This window comes from Macaca fascicularis, chromosome 1 (assembly GCF_037993035.2).
Source record: "Macaca fascicularis isolate 582-1 chromosome 1, T2T-MFA8v1.1".
Taxonomy (NCBI): domain Eukaryota; kingdom Metazoa; phylum Chordata; class Mammalia; order Primates; family Cercopithecidae; genus Macaca; species Macaca fascicularis.
Genome location: NC_088375.1, coordinates 23690805 through 23711048, shown reverse-complemented (window position 1 = coordinate 23711048; position 20244 = coordinate 23690805). Strand labels below are relative to the sequence as shown.

Below are 20244 nucleotides of genomic sequence, written 5' to 3'. Positions count from 1 at the left end.
CATGACCATGCCACTGCACTCCAGCCTGGGCAAGAGTGAGACCCTGTCTAAAAAACACATTCCCTCCCTAGAATTCTCAGGAATGGATCCCATTCAAGTTTTTAAACAAGCTCACCCACTGATTACGATGGCCATCTTGCGGCACCACTGCAACAGATGGTAGCAATAGAGAATTAAGAGGGTCAGCTTCCATCTCCCCTAGTGAAGACTTTAAGATTTTCCAAAAGCCAGGTGCCGTGGTGCATGCCTATAGTCCCAGCTACTTGGGAGGCTGAGGCAGGAGGATCCATCCCTTGAGCCCAGAAGTTCAAGACCCACCTGGGGAACAGCATAGACCTGCAATTTTTTTCAGAAAAAAAAAAAAAAAACAACAAAGACTTCTAGGGACACTCCAACAACTCTCTTACAAACCATGGTAGCCAAGCATATGCCAAGTTCAGCAACCCAAAACAACCTTCCTGTGGCAATCTGAATCCCACCATTAGATGGCAGGCACACACCAGACAACCTGACTATACAGCGTGTCCTACTTCCCAGCAGTTGCTTTGGGTTTAAATCATTGCCTTCTCAGTAAAACTGGAGCATGACCACATTCCTTATATATTTCGCAGGACTGTTTTAAGGATAAAATGAAAGTGTAACGAGAGCTGGATACGTTGAATGTGAACATTACAATGCAAGCTGGAAATTTCAGAAACAGAAGAGAAAGAATATGCCATTATAAAGAGAAATCTTGAGAACATCCACAACTACAATTATCTTGGGTGAAAAACTCCTGGGCTTTTCAGCACAGAATTCCACCATCACATGTGAGCAATTTAGGCAGAGGCCCTGGTGGTTTTCCCTGGACCAGAACAGTCAGAATTCAGTGAACACTGCATTAAACCCTGCACCATTTTCATTCTAGGCACCATGTCATAGGCACCATTGGATCTAGTCCAAACACATCCTCAGTAAGAAAAGGCAATGCTAAGCATGGATATGACTGTATGAAAAGGGAGTATGTATAAGGCACAACTTCATATTCTCCTGCCCCTCACCTCCATTCATTTAATTGAGAATATATATCTTGGGTTTAGTTCTAATTCAAATTTTTTACTTGGTATTTTGTTATTTTAGTTCATGAACAAATTATAAGCATATGTATGTGTGTGTGTATATATATACATGCAAACACACACACCCACACAAAATCCAAAATCTAGCAAGTAGCTTTACTTCATTCTGGGTTTAGAAAGTGATCTGATTATGGTCTGCTTTAAAATAGAAATCTAAACATCCCCCCCAGCACCAAATAACAGAACTCCATCTCTGGTTCCATCCTCTCAAAGCACTTTCCCACATCTCAAGTCTCCTTCTCCACCCCTTATTTAAAATCTTTCAGCAGGTCCTAACAGGTTTCTTTTAATCTGCCCCAATTAAGGGTCTGATTAAAGCAGCACTAGTCAAACAGGCATCTCCTCCTAGCTATGGAGCTGAAGGATGGCTCAGAGGATGTTGTGACATAAGGGTAGGGAGACAAAAATAAAAAATCGACTCCGGGGCATTACTGGCCTGCACCACAGTCCCCTCCAACTACAACAAAGGTGCAGAAACACACAGTGAGAACCAAGTGGCATCCCAAGCAAAGCATCAAAGTCCAGAGGTGGTCGGCTTGGGACAGGTGAGATTGCGAGCAGTGCAGAGGGAAACTGAACCACAGCTAAGCACCGCCTTGCATGACCACTGCCTGTGTGACATCAGGCAAGCCACTTACTGTGACTCACAACGTCTTCACTTGCCAGAAGCTGACAATGCTTACATTACCTCTTGCAGGAGCACCTGAGTGTTGCTTAAAATAGCCACCTTCTGAGGACAGATCCTGTTAAAAACCTGCTAAATTCACAGATGGGGTTGTACCTGTCAGAGTGGAACTAGTGGCTAGAAAGAAAATGGCTCTGCCCATCAATGACAGTCATTGGGTGCCTGGCAGGCAGTGGTGGAAGAGATGAATGAGAAGCTACGAAAGGTGGCAAGTTGATAGGGGATAGGGCGCCACAAAGAGCATAAAAGCCATTTTTTTTTTTTTTTTTTTTTTTGACAGTCTTGCTCTGTTGCATTGGTGTGCGGTGGTGCGATCTCGGCTTACTGCAATTTCTGCCTCCTGAGTTCAAGTGATCCTTGTGCTTCAGCCTCCCGAGTAGCTAGGATTACAGGCATGCATCACCACACCTAGCTAATTTTTGTTTAGTAGAGATGGGGTTTCACCCTCTTGCCCAGGCTGGTCTCGAACTCCTGGCCTCAAGCAGTCCTCCTTCCCCAGCCTCTCAAAGTGCTGGGATTACAGGCATGAGCCACCACACCCTGACAAAAGCCAATCATTTTTCTATTTTTGGTGGGCGGCCTAGGTCTTTGAAAAACAGGGATGAACATACATATACATCCATTCACAGCGTGTGGGCAACATGCAACTGTTTTGTGTTGTTATAATGTAAACTTTCCTCATCTTCCACCCACCTCCCTCAAAAAAGTTTACTTTAAATGGGTTTGTTTGAGCAAGGAAGGGGCTGGGTCACCAGCCTAAGGAAGGCAATGGGGCAGAGGCCAGGTAAACTGGATAGCATAGGGGGAACACAGCGCCAGAATGTCCTAAGAACCAAAGGCTTCCAGAAACCCTGGCCCGGGCTTCCCACTTGACAAGAACTGCAAGTCCACTACCTGAACCGGTATCTGAGCCCAGGTGAGGCCTGGGGTCTGCCCCACATACACCCTAGGATCATGAGGGCTTCATGACAGCAGGCCCAGTGACATCTATACCGCATATGCACAGCATGGCCCTTCTGGAGCCACTCGGGCTTCACAGCCAGGATTCGGTCGCTGCTCTGGGCCAAGCATCACACAGAAGGCGAGAGCCGGATCCTTTTTGTTTGTCTTTATTTACAGCAAAGTACATAATATGTGGTCACTTTGTAACCACTAACAATAAAGGTTGGATGGTAAAAAGAAAAGGGAGAGGAGCAAGCATCTTAAAGGGGGGGGGGGGGGGGGAAGCCTAAGTCTGTATTTAGCTACTCACCCTGCTCCTGAGGCAGGACTGGGTAGGCACTCCCTGCCTCTAAGACCACAGCCAAGCTGACCTGGAATGCCAGTCCCCAGTATGAGGAGGGCAGCAGAACGTCCAGAGACAAAAGATGAAAGGGGACTGAGCTCTGGATGCATCCACTTATGCCTTTGCCAGACAGTTCCCTTCCTTGTTTTGTTTGAATGCTTCCCCCACCCCACCCTGAGCAAAGTGTAAAGGACAACGGTGGTACAGAAGTACAGGCGGTCCCTTCCAGAAGCAGTCCTGAACCCCATAACCCACCTACCTAGCTGCTCCTCAGCCTGCCCAGTTCTTGGCCCTGGAATCTTTAACAGGCACATAGGAGATTCCAGGGCAGAGGAAAGTATTTCCCTGCAAGAGGCTACTTCCCTCCAACAGCCATGGGGGCCAGTGCAGGTCAAGGTTGCTAAATCAAGGGAAGTGCACGAGAGCAGCAAGAGAGATCATATACAAACCAACCAGGCTTCCGGCCCTCCTGCTGCCCGACTGCTCTGAAGTGTACACAAGCCTCCGGCCCGAGCCAGCGGCCTAATGAAATGCTGGCAACCCACCCAGGGTGTGCCCACAAGTATCCAGCTCCAAGTCCAAGTAAGGCGGGGAGTCAACTTCCCCATGATGGCCAAGTGGCCAAGACCAGAAGCAGGGATGATTAGGCTAGTTCTGCGGCAAGGTGAACTGGAGACCCTGTCTCTGCCCTCCTCCCCTGGCCTGTCGCACAGACATCCCGTTGTTTAACCCACTGCCTTTGCAAGGACCTGCTCTGTCCGCTCCAAATCAAAGGACACTTGCATCCTTCTTACATAGACTCCCATCTCTCTGCTCAGTGGTCCCAGGTTGCCCAAGAATAAGAAACTTGGGTCAGTAGACGGCTCATTAGTGTGAAGGAGTGTGAGGCCAGGCCTTCCTGTGACATAATGCTTCTGGGCTTGTTTCCTAAACACTTGGTCCACACACAATACCTGGGCAGGAAGAGAGAACCGAGCACCACTGGATGGCTCTGGAGCCAGGGGACTTGCATGCACATACAACCCACATCACCCCACTCTGCTCATCTGTGCCTCCACCTGAACAGCAAAGAGTACCTTGATGGCAAATGTCATGGTTTCTGGTCTAATAATTCTACTCCTAACTCTCCATGGAATCAGAGACCCAGAGGCTCTTAAAAAACTAAGACCATTGTTTGTTCCTAGAAAGCTCAAGTTCAGATACAGAGTTGGCTAAATGCTGGGCTGCCACAGAGGGGTAGAGCCTTCTATCCCTTCCTTGTTCCAGACATGGTGTCACAGACCCCAGCAGACACTGTTCTGTGTCCCCAGCCAAGCCACCAAGAATTGGTGATCATTTGACAAGGGGCAGGGCAGCCCTTATAGCTGTTTCCAAGCTAGGAGTGGCCTACTCAGAGATACTGGAGGCTTGGTCCCAACACCACAGGTAAATGAGGAAGCAGCTAGGTAAAGGCTCAGAGATGAGACAAGTCCATCTTCCAAGGCAGTGGGATAAACAGCCAAGGCACTAAATGGTTTGGCACCTGGGAGCTTCAAGTAAAGTTGAGCATGCTGCCCACTGAAAGGCCAAGGCTCTCCCAGACAGGGGTGGGCTTCACCTGAGCACGGCCCAGTGCCGTCAAGGCCAGGGGCCCTGTGTCCTCAGGATGCTAACCCAGGCCTGCATTCCCTGCTTCATCTCAGAACAGATCAAGCCATGACTACAAGGATAATAATGATTGATCCTGAACACACACTCCAGAACTCAGCCATCCTGTTGAGCTCTGGCTTTCAAAGGAGGCATCTTGGGGGCCTTCCTTTGCTCCAAGTAGGCAGCTGCTGTGACTGGGAGCTCCTTTCAGAGCCTGCATGGTCTCCTGAAAGTCTCCGGGTGGCAAGCTCTGTTGGAGACTAGGTTTGACTCTTCTAAAATAGCAAAACAGATTTAGAGTCAAACTGAACCCAGAGAAGGGGAATCAGACTGGATGGTGCTGAATCTGAGGGGGAAATTTGGTGTGACCAGGTAGTAACGGAGACCAATTTACCTGAATGGCTCGCACAGGCTCTGAGAGCAATGTAAAGAGAAGGTTCTCCAAAATGTTTCTGGCAATGGCAGCCACAGTGGGACAGCTAAGGGCACAGTCCACCAAGCACTAGGGTGGTCAACAATGAAATGAAAATCTCTGGCTCTTCTGTGGTCAGAAACTGAGGCTCGGGACTCTATAATCAGACCTCCTTTAGGCTCACTTGGGCTCCCCTCCACCCAGAATGTCAGGAATCTGTACTTCCAGAGAAAACACTGCCACCAAGCAGCGGCTCTCAGGAAAGCTAGAAAACTCCACCCCAAATATTTCAACCTCAGACTCCAACCTAGGTACCTATGATTTAAATACTCTCCTTTTAAATACTTTTTAAAAACTGCTTTTCCGAGCCCCTTTTATGCTCTGCAGCTGCCATATCCACTAGGTGGTATTGCAAGTAAGTAAATCATCCTGGCCGTGATGCTGCTAGCGAGAATCCCTGACCGAAGTTACTCTCCTCACCTCACTGCAAACCTCCAGGAAACAGAAACTACAGAGCTCCCCTGCCAGCTTGTGAGGCGCTGCTGCCGGCGTCAGTTACCGAAGCCCTCACCCACGCCCAGCCTGCAATGGGGCACTCTATATTCCACAATACAGGAAAAAGCCCAAGGAGTCAGATCAGTTACGTCCCTGGGAAGCAGAAAGAACCAGTGATTCTTCAGATATGACAGCAGGCACAGTTCTGCCCTCTCCTTTTCATCTTCTATCAGGAAGCGATCCCATAAAATCTCTTCCAGGGAAGGAAAGAGGCAGCTCTGGCTTCTTGGAGAGACGGAGAAGCAGGAGGGTGAGGAAGGAGTCACCAAGCTATCCAAGCAGCCAGAGGCGAGAGGGTGGGAGCCGGGCAGGAAGCAAGTGCAGAAGACTTGTTCTCCTCAGTGGGCCTCTTCCCTGAGTTTGATTTTTGAGTTGAGGTTTTACCTAATTTCAACTCAAAAAAAAAAAAAAAAGAAAAGAAAAGAAAAAAGACAAGAGTATCTCTCATTGTCATATCACTAAGTTCCAGCTCCAAGAGTGGTATGTGACAGAGGAGGCAATCAAGGTTTTCCAAACCCACTCCCATCGAGTTCCACGGGGCACTCAAGAGCAATGGGACCTTAGCCACCCTCCCCGTCTCTCACAGATGCCCGAGCCTCCCCGCCCTGGGACACAACAGGCAATTTCCCCTTGGTGAAATTCCAGCTCCAGTCCTAAAAGACTCAAGTACAGACCCTCCTGCAAAATACTTATGGCAAACAGCTTTACAGTATTTGTACATTTACACAAAAATAGATCCTTTTATATATATATGTATTTATAACTGGTTACACGTTGGATTCATAATTAGGCATCACCAGTAGTAGTTGGCACAGTTTTGTTATTTAAGCTCAGGGTCAAGTTCCGTTTCATTTTGTCGTTCCGAAGTACAAAAAGAAAAAAAAAAAAATCAAAGGCATTTCATCTCCATGGTGTTTTCTTAAATACAGTAATGTCATAGGAAACAGTATGTACAGATGAGCAATGCCTCCTGACCCCTCCTCTGTCTCCTGGAGATAGGGGCTGGGGTCCGATGGAGACGGGTCAATGCGGCCTGCTGCTGGACTCCGATGCCTGCCTCTTGCGTGAAGGGGTGTAGCCGTTGAGACAGCCATTGGTCTGCCGTTTGGAGGGCCCTCCATTCAGGATGTCCTGGATGTGCTGCACGATGAGGTTGATGGCCACTGTGGGGCAGAGACCAGCAGAGCGTTATGGGTGCAGGCACGGGTGCAGGGAGTCTGTCTGGGGAAAGGGCACGCAGGAACCACAGCTGAAAGACTTCCAGGGAAGTGGCTCTGCCACTTGCAGGCAAGTCATCCAACTTCCCAGTGGCTCTGCCTGGGCTAATATGATCCCTCTCCTTTGCAGGAGGGCTAAGACAGACAATGCTTAGCACAGAGTAAGCCCTTAAGGAATAGGTATCTTATCAGGAGATGATCAGTCACCACTGGATGAAGCACTTGGGCCAAATTCTGCAGACGTGCTAACCAGCCATGGTTCTGCCACATCAATTAGCTATGAGACCTTTCCACCAGGAAACCTTCCAGTTTTCCATCCTAAGACAGAGCATCCCCATGGAAGGCCCTCTGTCCCTCCAAACCACATAACAGAGAGAGCTATCTTTTCTTAGCATTAGAAATAAATTATATACCTCAACCAAGAGGTCAACCTAACATCACCAAAAATGGAATACACATCAAATGCTCTCTGATGTGATAAACAAAGAGGACCACGCCATCTCTCTCCGGGGATAATTCCTTCAGATTACATAAGCTCATGAATCCAATCATAAGAAAGCAAAAGACACACTCAAATTGAGGACCATTCTACCAAACAATGGGCCTGTATGCTTCAAAAATGTGTTAAAAAAAACAAAAGATAGGGAACATCTCCAGGTTAAAAGAGGTCGTATCAATGGTAAGTGTCTTGGATTTAATGACTGCATTGTGGTGATGAAAAAGAATGCCTTTGTTCTTAAAAAATACAGGGTTAAATATTTACTGCTATAACTTACTCCAAACAGCTCAATAAATAATCTTTTCAAAAGAAGGGAAAATTAAATAAATTCTAAAGAGAATGAAGAAACCAGGTCCCATCTTACAGATCAACTCTGCCACACTATGCCTAGTCCAGAGACATTCATACTTCCTAGACAAGCCAAAAAAATAAAACAATGGGGCCAGGTGCTATGGCTCATGCCTATAATCCTAACACTTTGGGAGGCTGAGGTGGGACAGTCGCTTGAGGTAGGAGTTTTAGACCAGCTTAGGCAACATAATAAAACCATCTCTACAAAAACATTTTTTTAAAATTAGCAGAGCATGGTGGTGCACGCCTGTAGTCCCAGCTACCGGGAGGCTGTGGCAGGAGAATCACTTGAGCTCAGGAGCTGGAGGCTGCAAATGAGCTGTGACTGTGCTACTGCACTTCAGTCTGGGTGACAGAGCAAGACCTTGTCTCTAAAGTAAAATACAATAAAATGAAAAATAAGTACAATAACGGTAGCAATGAGCTCCCTTTAGAAAGAGCTACCGTGATGGCAGGTCACTCTAAATTAGATCGAGGGAATCTACTTTTGCTAAAAGGTGGCCTCAGAAGCAAAGTATCCAAGTGTCATCATTGGGAAGTGATAGTAAAAGGTAATCTACAGCCCTCTATTTCTGCCAGAGAAGCACAAGTACCTGTCTGTCCCCATAACACGAGGGTGCCTACACCCAGCGATCTGTTCCCGAGGCCAGACATGTAGGTGGAAAGGTTCTGCTGGCTCACAATCACAGACAAGCAGGGCAGCCAGGTCTGCAGAGCCCTGTATGGTCACCACGTCCTGCCCCAAATTATGACTGACAAAGGGCAGACGTTATACTCCAGGATGACACTCCGCCGGGACTCACCTAGATTGTCTGCACCTCTAGGGATGATCACATCAGCATACTTCTTTGTCTGTGGAGAAAGACAGTTAAAATGCATTAACACAGTTCAGAGACAACTGGCGCAAGCCCCTCTCCAAGGGAACATGAAGAAAGGGCAGCCTTCATACTAGCGAGCTGAGAGGGGCAGCTTTTAAGGCTTCAAATATAATATTGTTTACAACTTCACAGTGAATGCATCTATTAATAGAAATTTGGGGAAACCTAAGGAAGTGCCTTGTTTAGCTGAATTGTGAATGAAAGAAGATAAGCAGGGAATGAGGAAAATAAGAACAAAGGACTGAAGACTTTTATGTATCAGTGAGGGAAAAATGGTCTAGACTGAGTGGTTAATCCAAAACCAATTCATAATTCAATTTATAATTATCTACAATGGATTTTTATCCACTTTATCTACATTACAAGAATTTAGCTTTTATTCAAGTTCTCTCTCACTCTTTTTCTATTTTTTTAAGACAGTGTCTCACTCTGTCACCCAGGCTGGAGTGCAGTGGCATCATCACAGCTCACTGCAGCCTTGACCTCCTGAGTTGGGTAGATCGTCCCACCTCAGCCTCTGAGTAGCTGGGACTACAGGCACCCATCACCACACCCAGCTACTTTTTGTTATTTTTTATAGAGAGGGGGTATTACCATGTTGCCCAGGCTGGTCTCAAACTCCTGGGCTCCAGCGATCCACCCACCTGGGCCTCCTAAAGTCTCAGGATTACAGGCGTGAGCCACTGCTCCCAACCAAGTTCTCATTTCTAACGCTTAACACTGTTTCAGCTTACGACCTACGCAGAGAACATGGTCTTTGAAGCCAAACACTTAATTGCCTCTATTCCACTAGGACAAATATGAACTAGAAAAATCCAAACTTTCCAGGGGACTGGTTCACCTCAGACTTTTACGCATAGTCTAAAACATGACAATGTTCACTCCTAGCACAGGGTAAAACCAGAAAAAGTATTCTTCACTGACGACCAGTTCATAGGTTCTGTTATTACCCAAATTTTTTAAAAAAGAAAGGCCACAAAGAGGCATATTTCTTTTTTGTTGCTCCAAATTTACTGAGATCTTGTAGACCATTCTACAAATAACTGCATCCTGGTATATAAACTCAGTCTAGCATAAGACCACATAAACCACACCTCAAGCGTGTGGGCTTCTTACTCTGCGCAGCTTCCACCCTAGGATTGCTGAAAGGCAACGGTGTCAGCCCCAAACCCAAGTCAAACTGAGCAGACACTGATCAGGTCCAAGTTCCTGGCTTACACGGGAATGAGCTGATCTTCCCTGAGCAAACAGTGGCTGGACAGTGGGAGCAAGCAGAAATAACTCAGAAAATGTCTATGCAGAAATTTTAGCTTTGTTACAACTAAGTTAAACAGCAGAAAACTGACAGTTAACTATAATTGATTTCCAATAATAAATTCATCTTGTATTCTTATTAAGTCAAAAATAACAGGAGGGGTCCTCAGATAGATAAATGGGTGGAAAGAAGTTCATCGCTCCTTAGCCCTCTCTGGTCTCTTCCCAGTAACCTACTCTTGTAACCCAGTAGTCTCCAGGATAATGGATAGGGCATCAACCTTACTCAGTTGGCTCAAAAAGTCCACCTGTCCCGCATCTAAAACCAAAGTCAAGTATGGGTTATTGTAAAAGCTACTAATATCCTTGAAGAAACAAAGAGTTTGAGGATCATATTTTCCCAGAAGAAAAAGAATGAAGTTTATTAGAATAAACAGGGAAATTCCAATACCCAGTCTTACTCTAAATCTATTCTCATTGTCTTCAGAGATTCCAGCCTTCCCAGTATATCTCAACCAAGACCAGGTTAAGTCCCAACCTCTTCCTACCCTTCCTCCTCATCTCAGAGCTTAACTATAAATAATTAAGGAGCCAGACCATGGTTTGGCCAAGCTGGAGAAGACTCAGTGACTCAGTAGGATTCTCCTGAGTTAAATACTTCTCCTTCTGCAGCCCCACCACACCACACCTCTTGTCTCTGGTATCCTTCCCTCAACATGCCCCTTCCTGTCTTTCCTGGGCTGAGGGCCAACTCCCTCCGTTCTTCCTTCTCTGAAAGCCACCTCACTAGAGAATTCCTAGCTGCCACAGGAAGGACTGGTGCGTCTGCAAGGGTGAAGGGAAGGAAGCTTATTCCAGTAAGGCGTGACAGTCCCCAAATGGGAGCTAAAGACAAGCTCAAAGCAGGGCTCACCAGTGATGGCGGGAGAGGCTCAGAGGGGAACACCTCGGGGCATAGGACCCAGTGCATCCATACTTCACCCACTGCAGGCCCTTCAGAGATCCAAATGGCTGAGGACTCTCCTTGGATATGACACACCCTCAGTAAAGAGTCTCATACCATGATCCCACCAAGCAAGAAGTCTAGAACTAGCTGGGAATTAAATGACCTGCCTAAGGACTGGCAGGACCCTACAGGGCTACCCAAAGAAAGAACAGCAGGACAGGGCTCCTGGAGAACACAGAGGACACAAGGGCCAAGGGCTGCCCTCTCTTAGGACTTCGGGACAGAGGATCACTCAGAGAGAGGAGTGAGATTCGGGCAGGGGAGCTCCACCAACTTGCATACCTTCATTTGTATCATCGCATTTTAAATTCTACATGCAACAAAAACAAACCGAGAACACAACTCACTGGCAAGCAGAATTCCTCAAAGGCAGGCTTGACGAATGTAATGTACTGAGATAAAATCTGTTCAAGATCCCTGCCTCTCTCGCTGATGTCCCTTAATACTGTAAGAGAAGGGAAAAGAAGAATCAAAAAACGGTGTAGGAGCCAGCGCACACCCGCCCTTCATGGGGTGGACCTAGCTCCCACAGGCTCCACAATTACTCTAGATGATTCTCAAGCTGGAATCCTGAGAGGCCTGACCAAGAGCAGATCAGCAGCGGCTTCGAAAAAGACAAGTTACATTCTGACATCTTACAATGGTCAAACGTGGCAATGATAACAATGCTCTTTGAAACAAAAGGTTGTCCATGGAGGCCAACAGCCTTCTTGTTTTAAGCAACATTTGATCCAAACAAAATTTCAGTGTGAATTTAAAAAAAAAAAAAAGCAGGGCAGCCCTGGAGAGCTCACTGTTAACAGGAAGCAATCTGGGCTCACGGAGGGCTGGGTTGCACGCTGCCTCCTTGCATGCACTTACCTGTGTTCAGAAGTCCAGCGACCCGCTGCTCAGCTCACTGCTCCCAGCTCCCACCCATGCTCCCTCTGCAGCATGGAGCCCAGGCCAGGCAGAGGACCCAGCCATGGTTAACCATTTCCACCTACCTCAAACACAGAGGTTTGCCACAAAAAAAAAAAAAAAAAAAAAAAAAAAAAAAAAAATCACTCAGTGAAAGATAAGAAAACCATGGTCTAGAGAATGGTGGGCTGGCGCTGATGAAGCCCAAACTGACAACAAACTCACCATCTTCTGTCTTCTACCTTCTTCCCCCTGCTCAGTTTTACCCAGGGGCTTTTACCATTCCTTTTTTTTTTCTTTAAAAGTGTTTTTTCTTTTAAGACAAGGTGTCTCGCTCTGTCACACAGGCTGGAGTGCAGTAGCACAGTCATAGCTCACTACAGCCTCAACCTCCTGGGCTCTAGCAAGCGATCCTCCCACCTCAACCTCCCAAGTAGCTGGCACTACAGGCACACACAACCTCAATGGACTAACGGTTTTTTGTTGTTGTTGTTTGTTTTTGAGACAGAGTCTCATCACTCTGTCGCCCAGGCTGGAGTGCAGTGCCGCAATCTTGGCTCACTGCAACCTCTGCCTCCCAGGTTCAAGCAATTCTTCTGCCTCAGCCTCCTGAGTAGCTGGGACTACAGGCACCTGCCAGCACACCTGGCTGATTTATTTTACATTTTTAGTAGAGACAGGGTTTCACTGTGTTAGCCAGGATGATCTCGATCTCCTGACCTCATGATCTGCCTGCCTCAGCCTCCCAATGTGCTGGGAATTACAGGTGTGAGCCATTTTTTTTTTTTTTTCTGTAGACACAGCGTCTTGCTTTGTTGCCCAGGCTAGTCTTGAATTCTTGGGCTCAAGTGATCCTTCTGCCTCGGCCTCCCAAAGTGCTGGAATTACAGGCAGCCCATACACTCTTTATTAAATAGAATCTTCTGTCAATAAATAGAAGACTGATCACCCTGGTTCTGCCGCTGCACATGAGCCTTAGTTTCCCCATGAGTGGGGAGTTTGGAAGGAGATTCTCTTAATTAAAACTGCCTCCCTTTGCAGATGTCATTTGTAAATGTTATCTTAATTTAATCTTATCATCTGAGCTGCTAAATCTTTCACCCCAAAAAGTTACCGCATCCATCTACAATCATTTGTAGTGGCTCTTCAGCTCTTTCCCAACCACTTCTCAGTGAACAGACTCAAGGGTGGGGTGAAACTCACTGTAAACGAACATGGGGTATATCTGTGACGGAACTTCTGAAAGCCATGTGTCTAAATAGTTCTGTCTTTATACACACATGCACAGATGCACGCACAGAGAGGGCAGGGAACTGGGAGGCTGTCATGGCTATGATCCAGGCTGACAGGAAGTCTAGAAGATGAGAAGGCTAGAAAATTGCCAGGAAATCCACATTTCCAGAAAGCCGGGCACTAATGATGCTGCCATTTGACTTTTGTAACAGCTCCCCGATTTACGAAGTGTTTTCTCCATGGGAGACCTGGTAATAAAACAGTTGGTTGGTCGCTAATGTGTCAGGACTTGCCCACCCAGCCCGGCAGCAGCCTTCTCCAGCCAGGAAATGGTTTTCCCCACCCCTGCAACGCTGGCCCTGGGCTCCTGCTGCCGACCTGCTGCTCTGGCAGATCTGCTGGGAGACTCGCCAAGAAGGAGCCCTGAGGAGCTGCCACGTGGCTCACCCCCCAAAAGTCCCCAGAGCTCGGGCACACGTGGCTAACCAGAGTAGCACTGCCAAAACACACAGCCAGCACGGCCTCCAATTCTTCACACATCTCCAGATAAAGCCCAAAGAAAAAAGGAAATCAGATCAAAAAGGTATCACAGCTAGGAAAAAACAAACACACAAGCACTCTGTGCGTGCTTGGGCAGCTTTTACTTAAAGCTCTGCAAACGCCTGATGCTAGGATTGTTTCGCAACACATGCTTTTCAGACAATTGCCGAAGGCTGTAGCACTGAAGGAAGCTTTGTCCTTCTCCCAGCACACGCGCGCACACACACGTGCACACATACAAACACACGTGCACACACGCACGCACACACAGTGCACGTCCACACCCTGTCACGTAGTCCTCCTACTGCCCTCAGCCTGGGCCTTCAGCCCCCTTCCTTCTATAGACCTGGTGGCTTCAGTTGTTTTGTCATTGGCGAGAGGAAGCTGGTCATGCAGAAAGTAGGAAGAGGAGGTAAATCACAGTGAAGCTTCTACAGCCCAAAAGCTGCTTTTTGTTCTACCTCTGTGGGCTCGGGGCGGGGGAAACTGCCCTGGACCTGAATCCTGACCCCAATAACTCCTACTTCTGTGACCTTGGACAAGTGACTTTAACCTCTGTGAATCTTAAGTTCCCTAACTATAAAACAGGAACAATAATGGTACCTTCCTCATAAATATTAATTTAATAAACAAATATAAATATTACTATTCAGGAATACAGAGATGTGCATAAAATTCTTCAGCACCCATAGCTGGCGCCTTAGCACATGTTCAATAAGCATGTGTTCTATGATTATTACGACCACAACAGAAACTGAGGGCACGCTGGGAGGGTGGTGCCTCCCTGACAGAGCTGCTCAACGCCATGGGAGGGCGGGAACCTCGAATTCAGGTAAGCAGGTCAGACCCAGCTGAGCAGGGTGAGCAAAGGGAAAAAGGAGTCCTGCAGGGCAGCTGGAAGGGCGGGGTGCCACACAGTAAGGGAGAGCAGGCCACAAGCACATGGGACAACAAACGTGAGGAGGGAGAAGAAGGAAGATAAGGAAGAGTCTCACTACAGCTTCTATGCTAGAAAAGCAAATGGGGAATGGGTCAGAATGTTGCCCAGACACTGGGAACACGCAACATCAAAAGGCCTTGCCCACCTCTGCTCCCCAAGAACCTCCGATAGAACGATCACCTCAGGCAGACTGGGCCTCCCTGAGCCAAGAACAACAGAGGGCCAGCCACCTCCCTGCACTGAAAGGCCCTGCTCCCCAGGCAGAGTCAGGAAACAGGGCTGCGCCAAGGACTGAGTCAAAACAAGGTCTTGGCACAAACTGGAAACCCCAGGGGCTCAAAAACCAGCTCCTCCATCACTGCTCTGACCCCAGCACGTTTGCTGGGCCAGGACAGGCCCTTTCGGAGGACAGGGTACAGGGCAGGAAGCTACAAGTCTGCCCACATTCCCTGCTGGGCTTCCATGTCAGCCCTTCCAAACCCAGATGTGCTCTTTCTGGTTAGCCAAAAACCAAGAACAAAACTTAGAAGGACCCAAAATAAAGACAATTCCTCAATGGTGAAGTCAATCACTTTAAAAATCTGATGAGGAAATGTGCTACTCTATAGTAAATGAACAGGCTGAATCTCCCTAGGCCCAGTACAGCCCTAATTCTATGTGAACCAGAGAATGATGCATGAGGAAGATGAGGGATCAGCCATCCTAAATCTCCCTGCCCCGCTTCTTCCCTGTCCCTGTATTAAGGGCTGAGAGAGAAGATGAAGGCAAACGAGGCTAGAAACCAATCCCTAGAATGTCAAGGGTTTCCATCAGGAAGGAGGTAGTCTCTAGAGCTGCTTTACTCAAATACAGATTTCTCCCACATGAGGGTCAACTCAGAATGTGGAGGTCACATGCCCAGGAGGATGTGACAGACGGGTAAGATCATGGAGCTAACTCAAGTCTCCAGGAATGTTCAAGCTCACTCAACAGCTGCTTCTGACTAACCAGCCTCCCTACCCCAGCACCCCCGCACTCCACAAAGCACATGCCAAGCATATTTTTTGTCCTACGTGGAGAGAGAATGAATTTGTAGAAATAGCATGCAGAAAAGTCCCATGAGTCCATCAGGAAAGTGACTCGGCAGTAGGTGACATGTGAAGTCAGCAGATCTGAAATGAGAAAGCAGAGCCTTGCCCAGGCAGCCTGTTCAGAGAAGGCGGAGAGGCAGAGCTGGCCCTAAGAAACCCCAGGAGAGGGCCAGCACCACCGTAGGAACTGCTCCCATTTCACACAAGAATCCCATGCAAGAAAGGAAGGGAAAATGTTCTGTTGAACCCACACCGTGATGATCTGTTTGAATTAGACACTAGGATGCACTTTATTTCCAGCGTCATTGCTGCTGCTCAAAACTTGGTTCCAATCTCCTGTGCTGGTTCTTGCACTCCCTGCTGTGAGGCCTCCCTCAGCAGCACTGCATCCCTGACACTGAGTACCACTGCTGGACTAGTGATGGCATCAGCCTGGACATCACCAGCTCCTGAGGACATTACCTGAGCAGATCCCCTTGAAGGACCTAACCAGTCTTGTCAGAAAATTCAGAAAATGAACAGCACCAACCCCTTCGGCAGAAGCAGATTTCTGATCTGCCACATAGATATTTATCGACTTATGCATCACCAGGCATTTTACCTGCATTACCTCTCATCTTCACAACTACGGCAGAAGTACCAACCCTAAGACCACATTCTAATAAGAAAATGAGATACAAAGAAGTTTAAACACAATCTGCCCAAGGTCACACATCTAGTAAGTGGTCAAACCAGGATCTCAGCCCAGCTCACCTGACTCCAAAATTTATCTGTCCCTGTGTATCACGCTACCTCTCTAATTTGACAAGCTGACATGGACACTGAGCAGATCAACCAAAGTAGGGCCTGAGTTTGTGGATTAAGGTGACAAGCCAGGCCCTGGGGTAGAAGCATGAGGGGCCGTCAGGCTCAGGGTTCAATTATCTATGCAAGTCTTACCCAGCCAAAGTCGTGACACTAAAAGCAGGCCTGTCTGCCCTGCATTATCCATAAAGAAACCCAAGCCGGGGTGGCGCAAGAGCCTAGTCACAAAGCTAGCTGGGAGGAGCTCTGCTAGAACTAAAAGGCCCCTCCCATTCCATTCTTTTTTCCATCACACAAAACTAACTGTCCCCACCCCACGCGGGAGCAGGATGTAGCTCCGACTGACTTAACAGCATGCATATCTATTACTACTTAGAAGGGCCAAGCTCAGGACTTGTTTCTATAGGTTATACTGGTCTCATTAATAGTCCTTACAATTACAGTGCTAAATGGGATAAACTACAGATCTGTTTCATGAACCGAAAGGAGAAAAGTACCCAGACTTTGAAGTCAGAGGTCTCTGGGATAGAGCTTATAAAATCTGAAACTGTCAATAATGTGTCCTGTGACTAGGAGCTAACCTCATCATTTCCTGTGTCTCCCTGCCTCTTTCACACATCGGAGACTCAAACCTTCTCACCTTTCATTCCTCTATTCAGTCACCCCCACCCACTGCCCTTGCTGGGTCCTGGTCATCTAACTCTGCTAATACTCTTCTCATCTCAACTCTGCTCCCCTCTCCCACCCACCTAAGGACCACAACCCTGCCTCGTGTCTAGATCAGCAGAGCCGTCTCCAAAGAGCTGCTCCAGCTACAGGCTTCACTTACAATTCCTCTGTCAGCACCAGTGTCCAACACAGAACAGTGGCCATTTCACTTGCCTTGCTCAGAACTTCAGAGTAGCTTTCCCTTGCCCACCGAGACCCAGACTAGAGATCTCAGTCTCTAACACCAGACCCCAACCTGCTTTCTCGTGTCTCTTCGTACAACGCTCTGAACATTCCAGGTTCCTGCCATTCTCAGAACAAGCCACTGTCTGTACATCTGTGCTGTGCACCTTCATGGGTTGCCTATATCGCCACCCTGCTACACCACATCCAAGTCCCAACCCCTCTCCCTCCATGAGGTCTCCCAATCTCTCCTTCCTGGTAGAAGCAGACTCTCTGCTTAATACCCTAGAGAGCTCAGTTCACAGGCTGGGCTCCTCTACCAAGGGGCATCGCTGTACCTTCAGCACGCAGGCATGGCGGACTTAGCACGGGCAGGCCCACCCTCAGCACGGCCTGCGGAGGGCACAGCTGACTTCCCTCCTGAGCTGACTGGAAAGAGTGGTAATGCTTCCATAAAGCCTGCTGGAAAATAAAGGGCTAGAGAAGCAGGCTAACAGGATGAGCTGCCCAGCGCTTTAGGCACAGGGGATCCTGTCCTCAGGGGTCCTACAGTTAGTTCCCCAAATCAGAGCATCTTCATTTTGATGTCTTGTGCACAAATTGCAAGGAACTAAGCATTTAATCAAACTTTTCCCAGCAAAACCAGACATCAATGTCTTATTTAGTCTCTGACCTCACAAGTCTTTCGTTATCCCAAACAGTAAGTGACTAATCCCTTCTCAAATGTCACCAAGTGTCTGGGCAGCAGGATATCCTGGGGCTGGATTGACGCAGCCGCTGGACCATGCGACACACAGCTGCCTCAGGGAAGGCATGGGCTTCAGACTCGGGGGGCGGGGGGTGGGGTCCTGTCATAGGCTCCCAGGTCCTCTGCCCTCGAGGTGGCCACCAACAGGGCCACCTGGGGCTTTTAGAACGCACCTCTGCGGGAGAGCCGGGTGTCCGCATCTGTATCCACAAAAAGCTTCATCTGGAACAGGTCTCGTACCTCCTGGGAGTAGAAGGCCAGGATCCCTTCAAAGAGCACCACGTCGGCGGGATAGACAGTAACTGTCTCCTCCTTCCTGTAAAGCACAGAGCAGATAATGGGCCAAGCCAGGCAGGGGCTAGCAAGGGTCAGAGAACAAGGGCCAGAACATCTGGCTGGGCTGGGTTCTGAGTTCCTTGCCCCCACAGACTTCAAGCAGGAGCTCAAGACTCGGCTAATACAGCCTTACACCACCACCAAAGAGCCAAGGGTGATCACGGCTGGGACAAAGGTCTCCTGTGACCACTTCTTCTGAGCTTTCACCATGAAACAGAAATACAGGGCAGACATCCTTCTCCTTGGAATCAAAAAAACCTGCTGTTGAATGAAGAATAAAGGCAGACAAAAACAGATGTGATTTCTTTTTTTCTCTGAAGGCGTCTCCAGAATGCTCTCATGCCTGGCATTTATGGAACCTAACACTCTGAACTTTAAAAACAGAAACTTACAGTTTTCTCTCAACAACCCCACCCCCTCCCCGCCAGTCCTGAGGCAGCTGAAAAGGAGGGAGGAAAGGACAGAAGGGGAGAGGAAGGGAAGGAGGGAAAATAAAGAAAAGTTTTGGGAAAGAGGATACAGACGAGAAAGCATTTGTGAGGAAATACAGAATCCCGAGGTCTGTCTGGTCTGGCTCTACCCCAAGCCAATGCAGTGGCCACAGGTCAATCCTGAGCTCCCTAGAGCTGCTCTTCCTTATCAATAAAGCAGAAATATGCATGACTTCATCCACCTAACCCACATGGTTGGGAAGCCTAGGGCAGGCACTAATTGTAAACATGACTTTTCTTTCTCTTTTTTGTTTTTGGAGACAGGGTCTCACTTTGTCATCCAGGAGGCTGGAGTGAGAGTGGCACAATCTTGGACTCACTGCAGCCTCAACTTCCCAGGCTCAGGCGATCCTCCCGCCTCAGCCCCCTAAGTGTCTAGGAGTACAGATGCACACCACCACATCAGGCTAATTTTTGTATTTTTAGTAGAAACGGGGTTTCACCATGTTGCCCAGGCTGGTCTCTAACTCCTGGACTCATGCAACTCACCCACCTCAGCCTCCCAAAGTGCTAGGATTACAGGCATGAGCTACCAAGCCCAGCCAACACGCCTTTTCAAAAAGCAAGAAGGGTGAAACATTGCTAAACGGTTCGGTGATGGGCTTTCACAGATGGCCCTGCTTGTGCTCAGCTCTGCCTTGCTGCAGCTTTCACTGTATTTTGTCTTTTGATTCTGTCCTGTGCCCACCTTACAAGTCACCAACTGCCTCTTGCTCAAAATTCACAGAAAATAGAGTCATAATCATCACTGCAAGCTTTTCCATCACCCTGACTAGCACACTGGCAAACCAAATAAAACAAAGTCTCTTAAAACAGTAGTTCCATCTGGGCGAGCATAAGGAGGTCAGTTATCAACGGCCAGCTCAAGAGGGTGCCGTTGGAACTCCTTCCCACAAACACTCCCTGATGCCTTATTAGCTTGGACCACGGGGCTTGTGTATGAGTTTTAAGGCAGGCACTGTTGGGGTAGCTAGCAAGTGGCAGAACAGCGCAGGGAAGACGGGAGAAAAGAACTAGGATTAGGAGGAAGACGGGAGAAAAGGACTAGGATTAGGAAATGCCCTAGAATTGTGGTGTATCTGAGATGCATATCAGAACCATCTGGGAAGCTTATAAAAATATCCCTACCTGGATCCTACCCCCCAGGAGCTCTGATTTCACAAGTCTGAAGTGGAGCTAGAACTTCAATGCTATTTAGAAGCTCCCAAGATATTTCTAACATGCGGCCATGGTGAAGAAGCACCAGTCTAGAGGAATGTCAGCCGCCAGAAAATGGTGTGCCCATTGCGGATAAGAAGACAACCTAGAAGAGTTCAGAAAACAGGACCAATGGGTAAATAGTGAGCCGCTCTCTAGGCAACTGCCCTACACCAAGGAGAGGATGGGAGCACTCTGTCTAAAA

At 48.0% G+C, this 20244-nt stretch overlaps 1 protein-coding gene across 2 annotated transcripts in view; it reads right to left on the bottom strand.

Moving 5' to 3' along the window:
• Positions 1-2899: 2899 nt before the first annotated feature.
• UCK2 (uridine-cytidine kinase 2) overlaps positions 2900-20244 on the bottom strand; it is an 84821-nt gene continuing 67476 nt past the window's right edge. Inside the window, exons 4-7 of one of the 2 annotated variants that reach the window (XM_005539852.4) lie at positions 18189-18331; positions 11237-11334; positions 8555-8603; positions 2900-6847 (exon numbers count right to left, since the gene is read on the bottom strand). In XM_005539852.4, coding sequence (XP_005539909.1) covers positions 6708-6847; positions 8555-8603; positions 11237-11334; positions 18189-18331 — 430 coding nt within the window. In that variant the 3' untranslated portion in view covers positions 2900-6707. The remainder of the gene's footprint in view (positions 6848-8554; positions 8604-11236; positions 11335-18188; positions 18332-20244) is intronic. The other variant, XM_074001845.1, reaches the window with a different exon arrangement.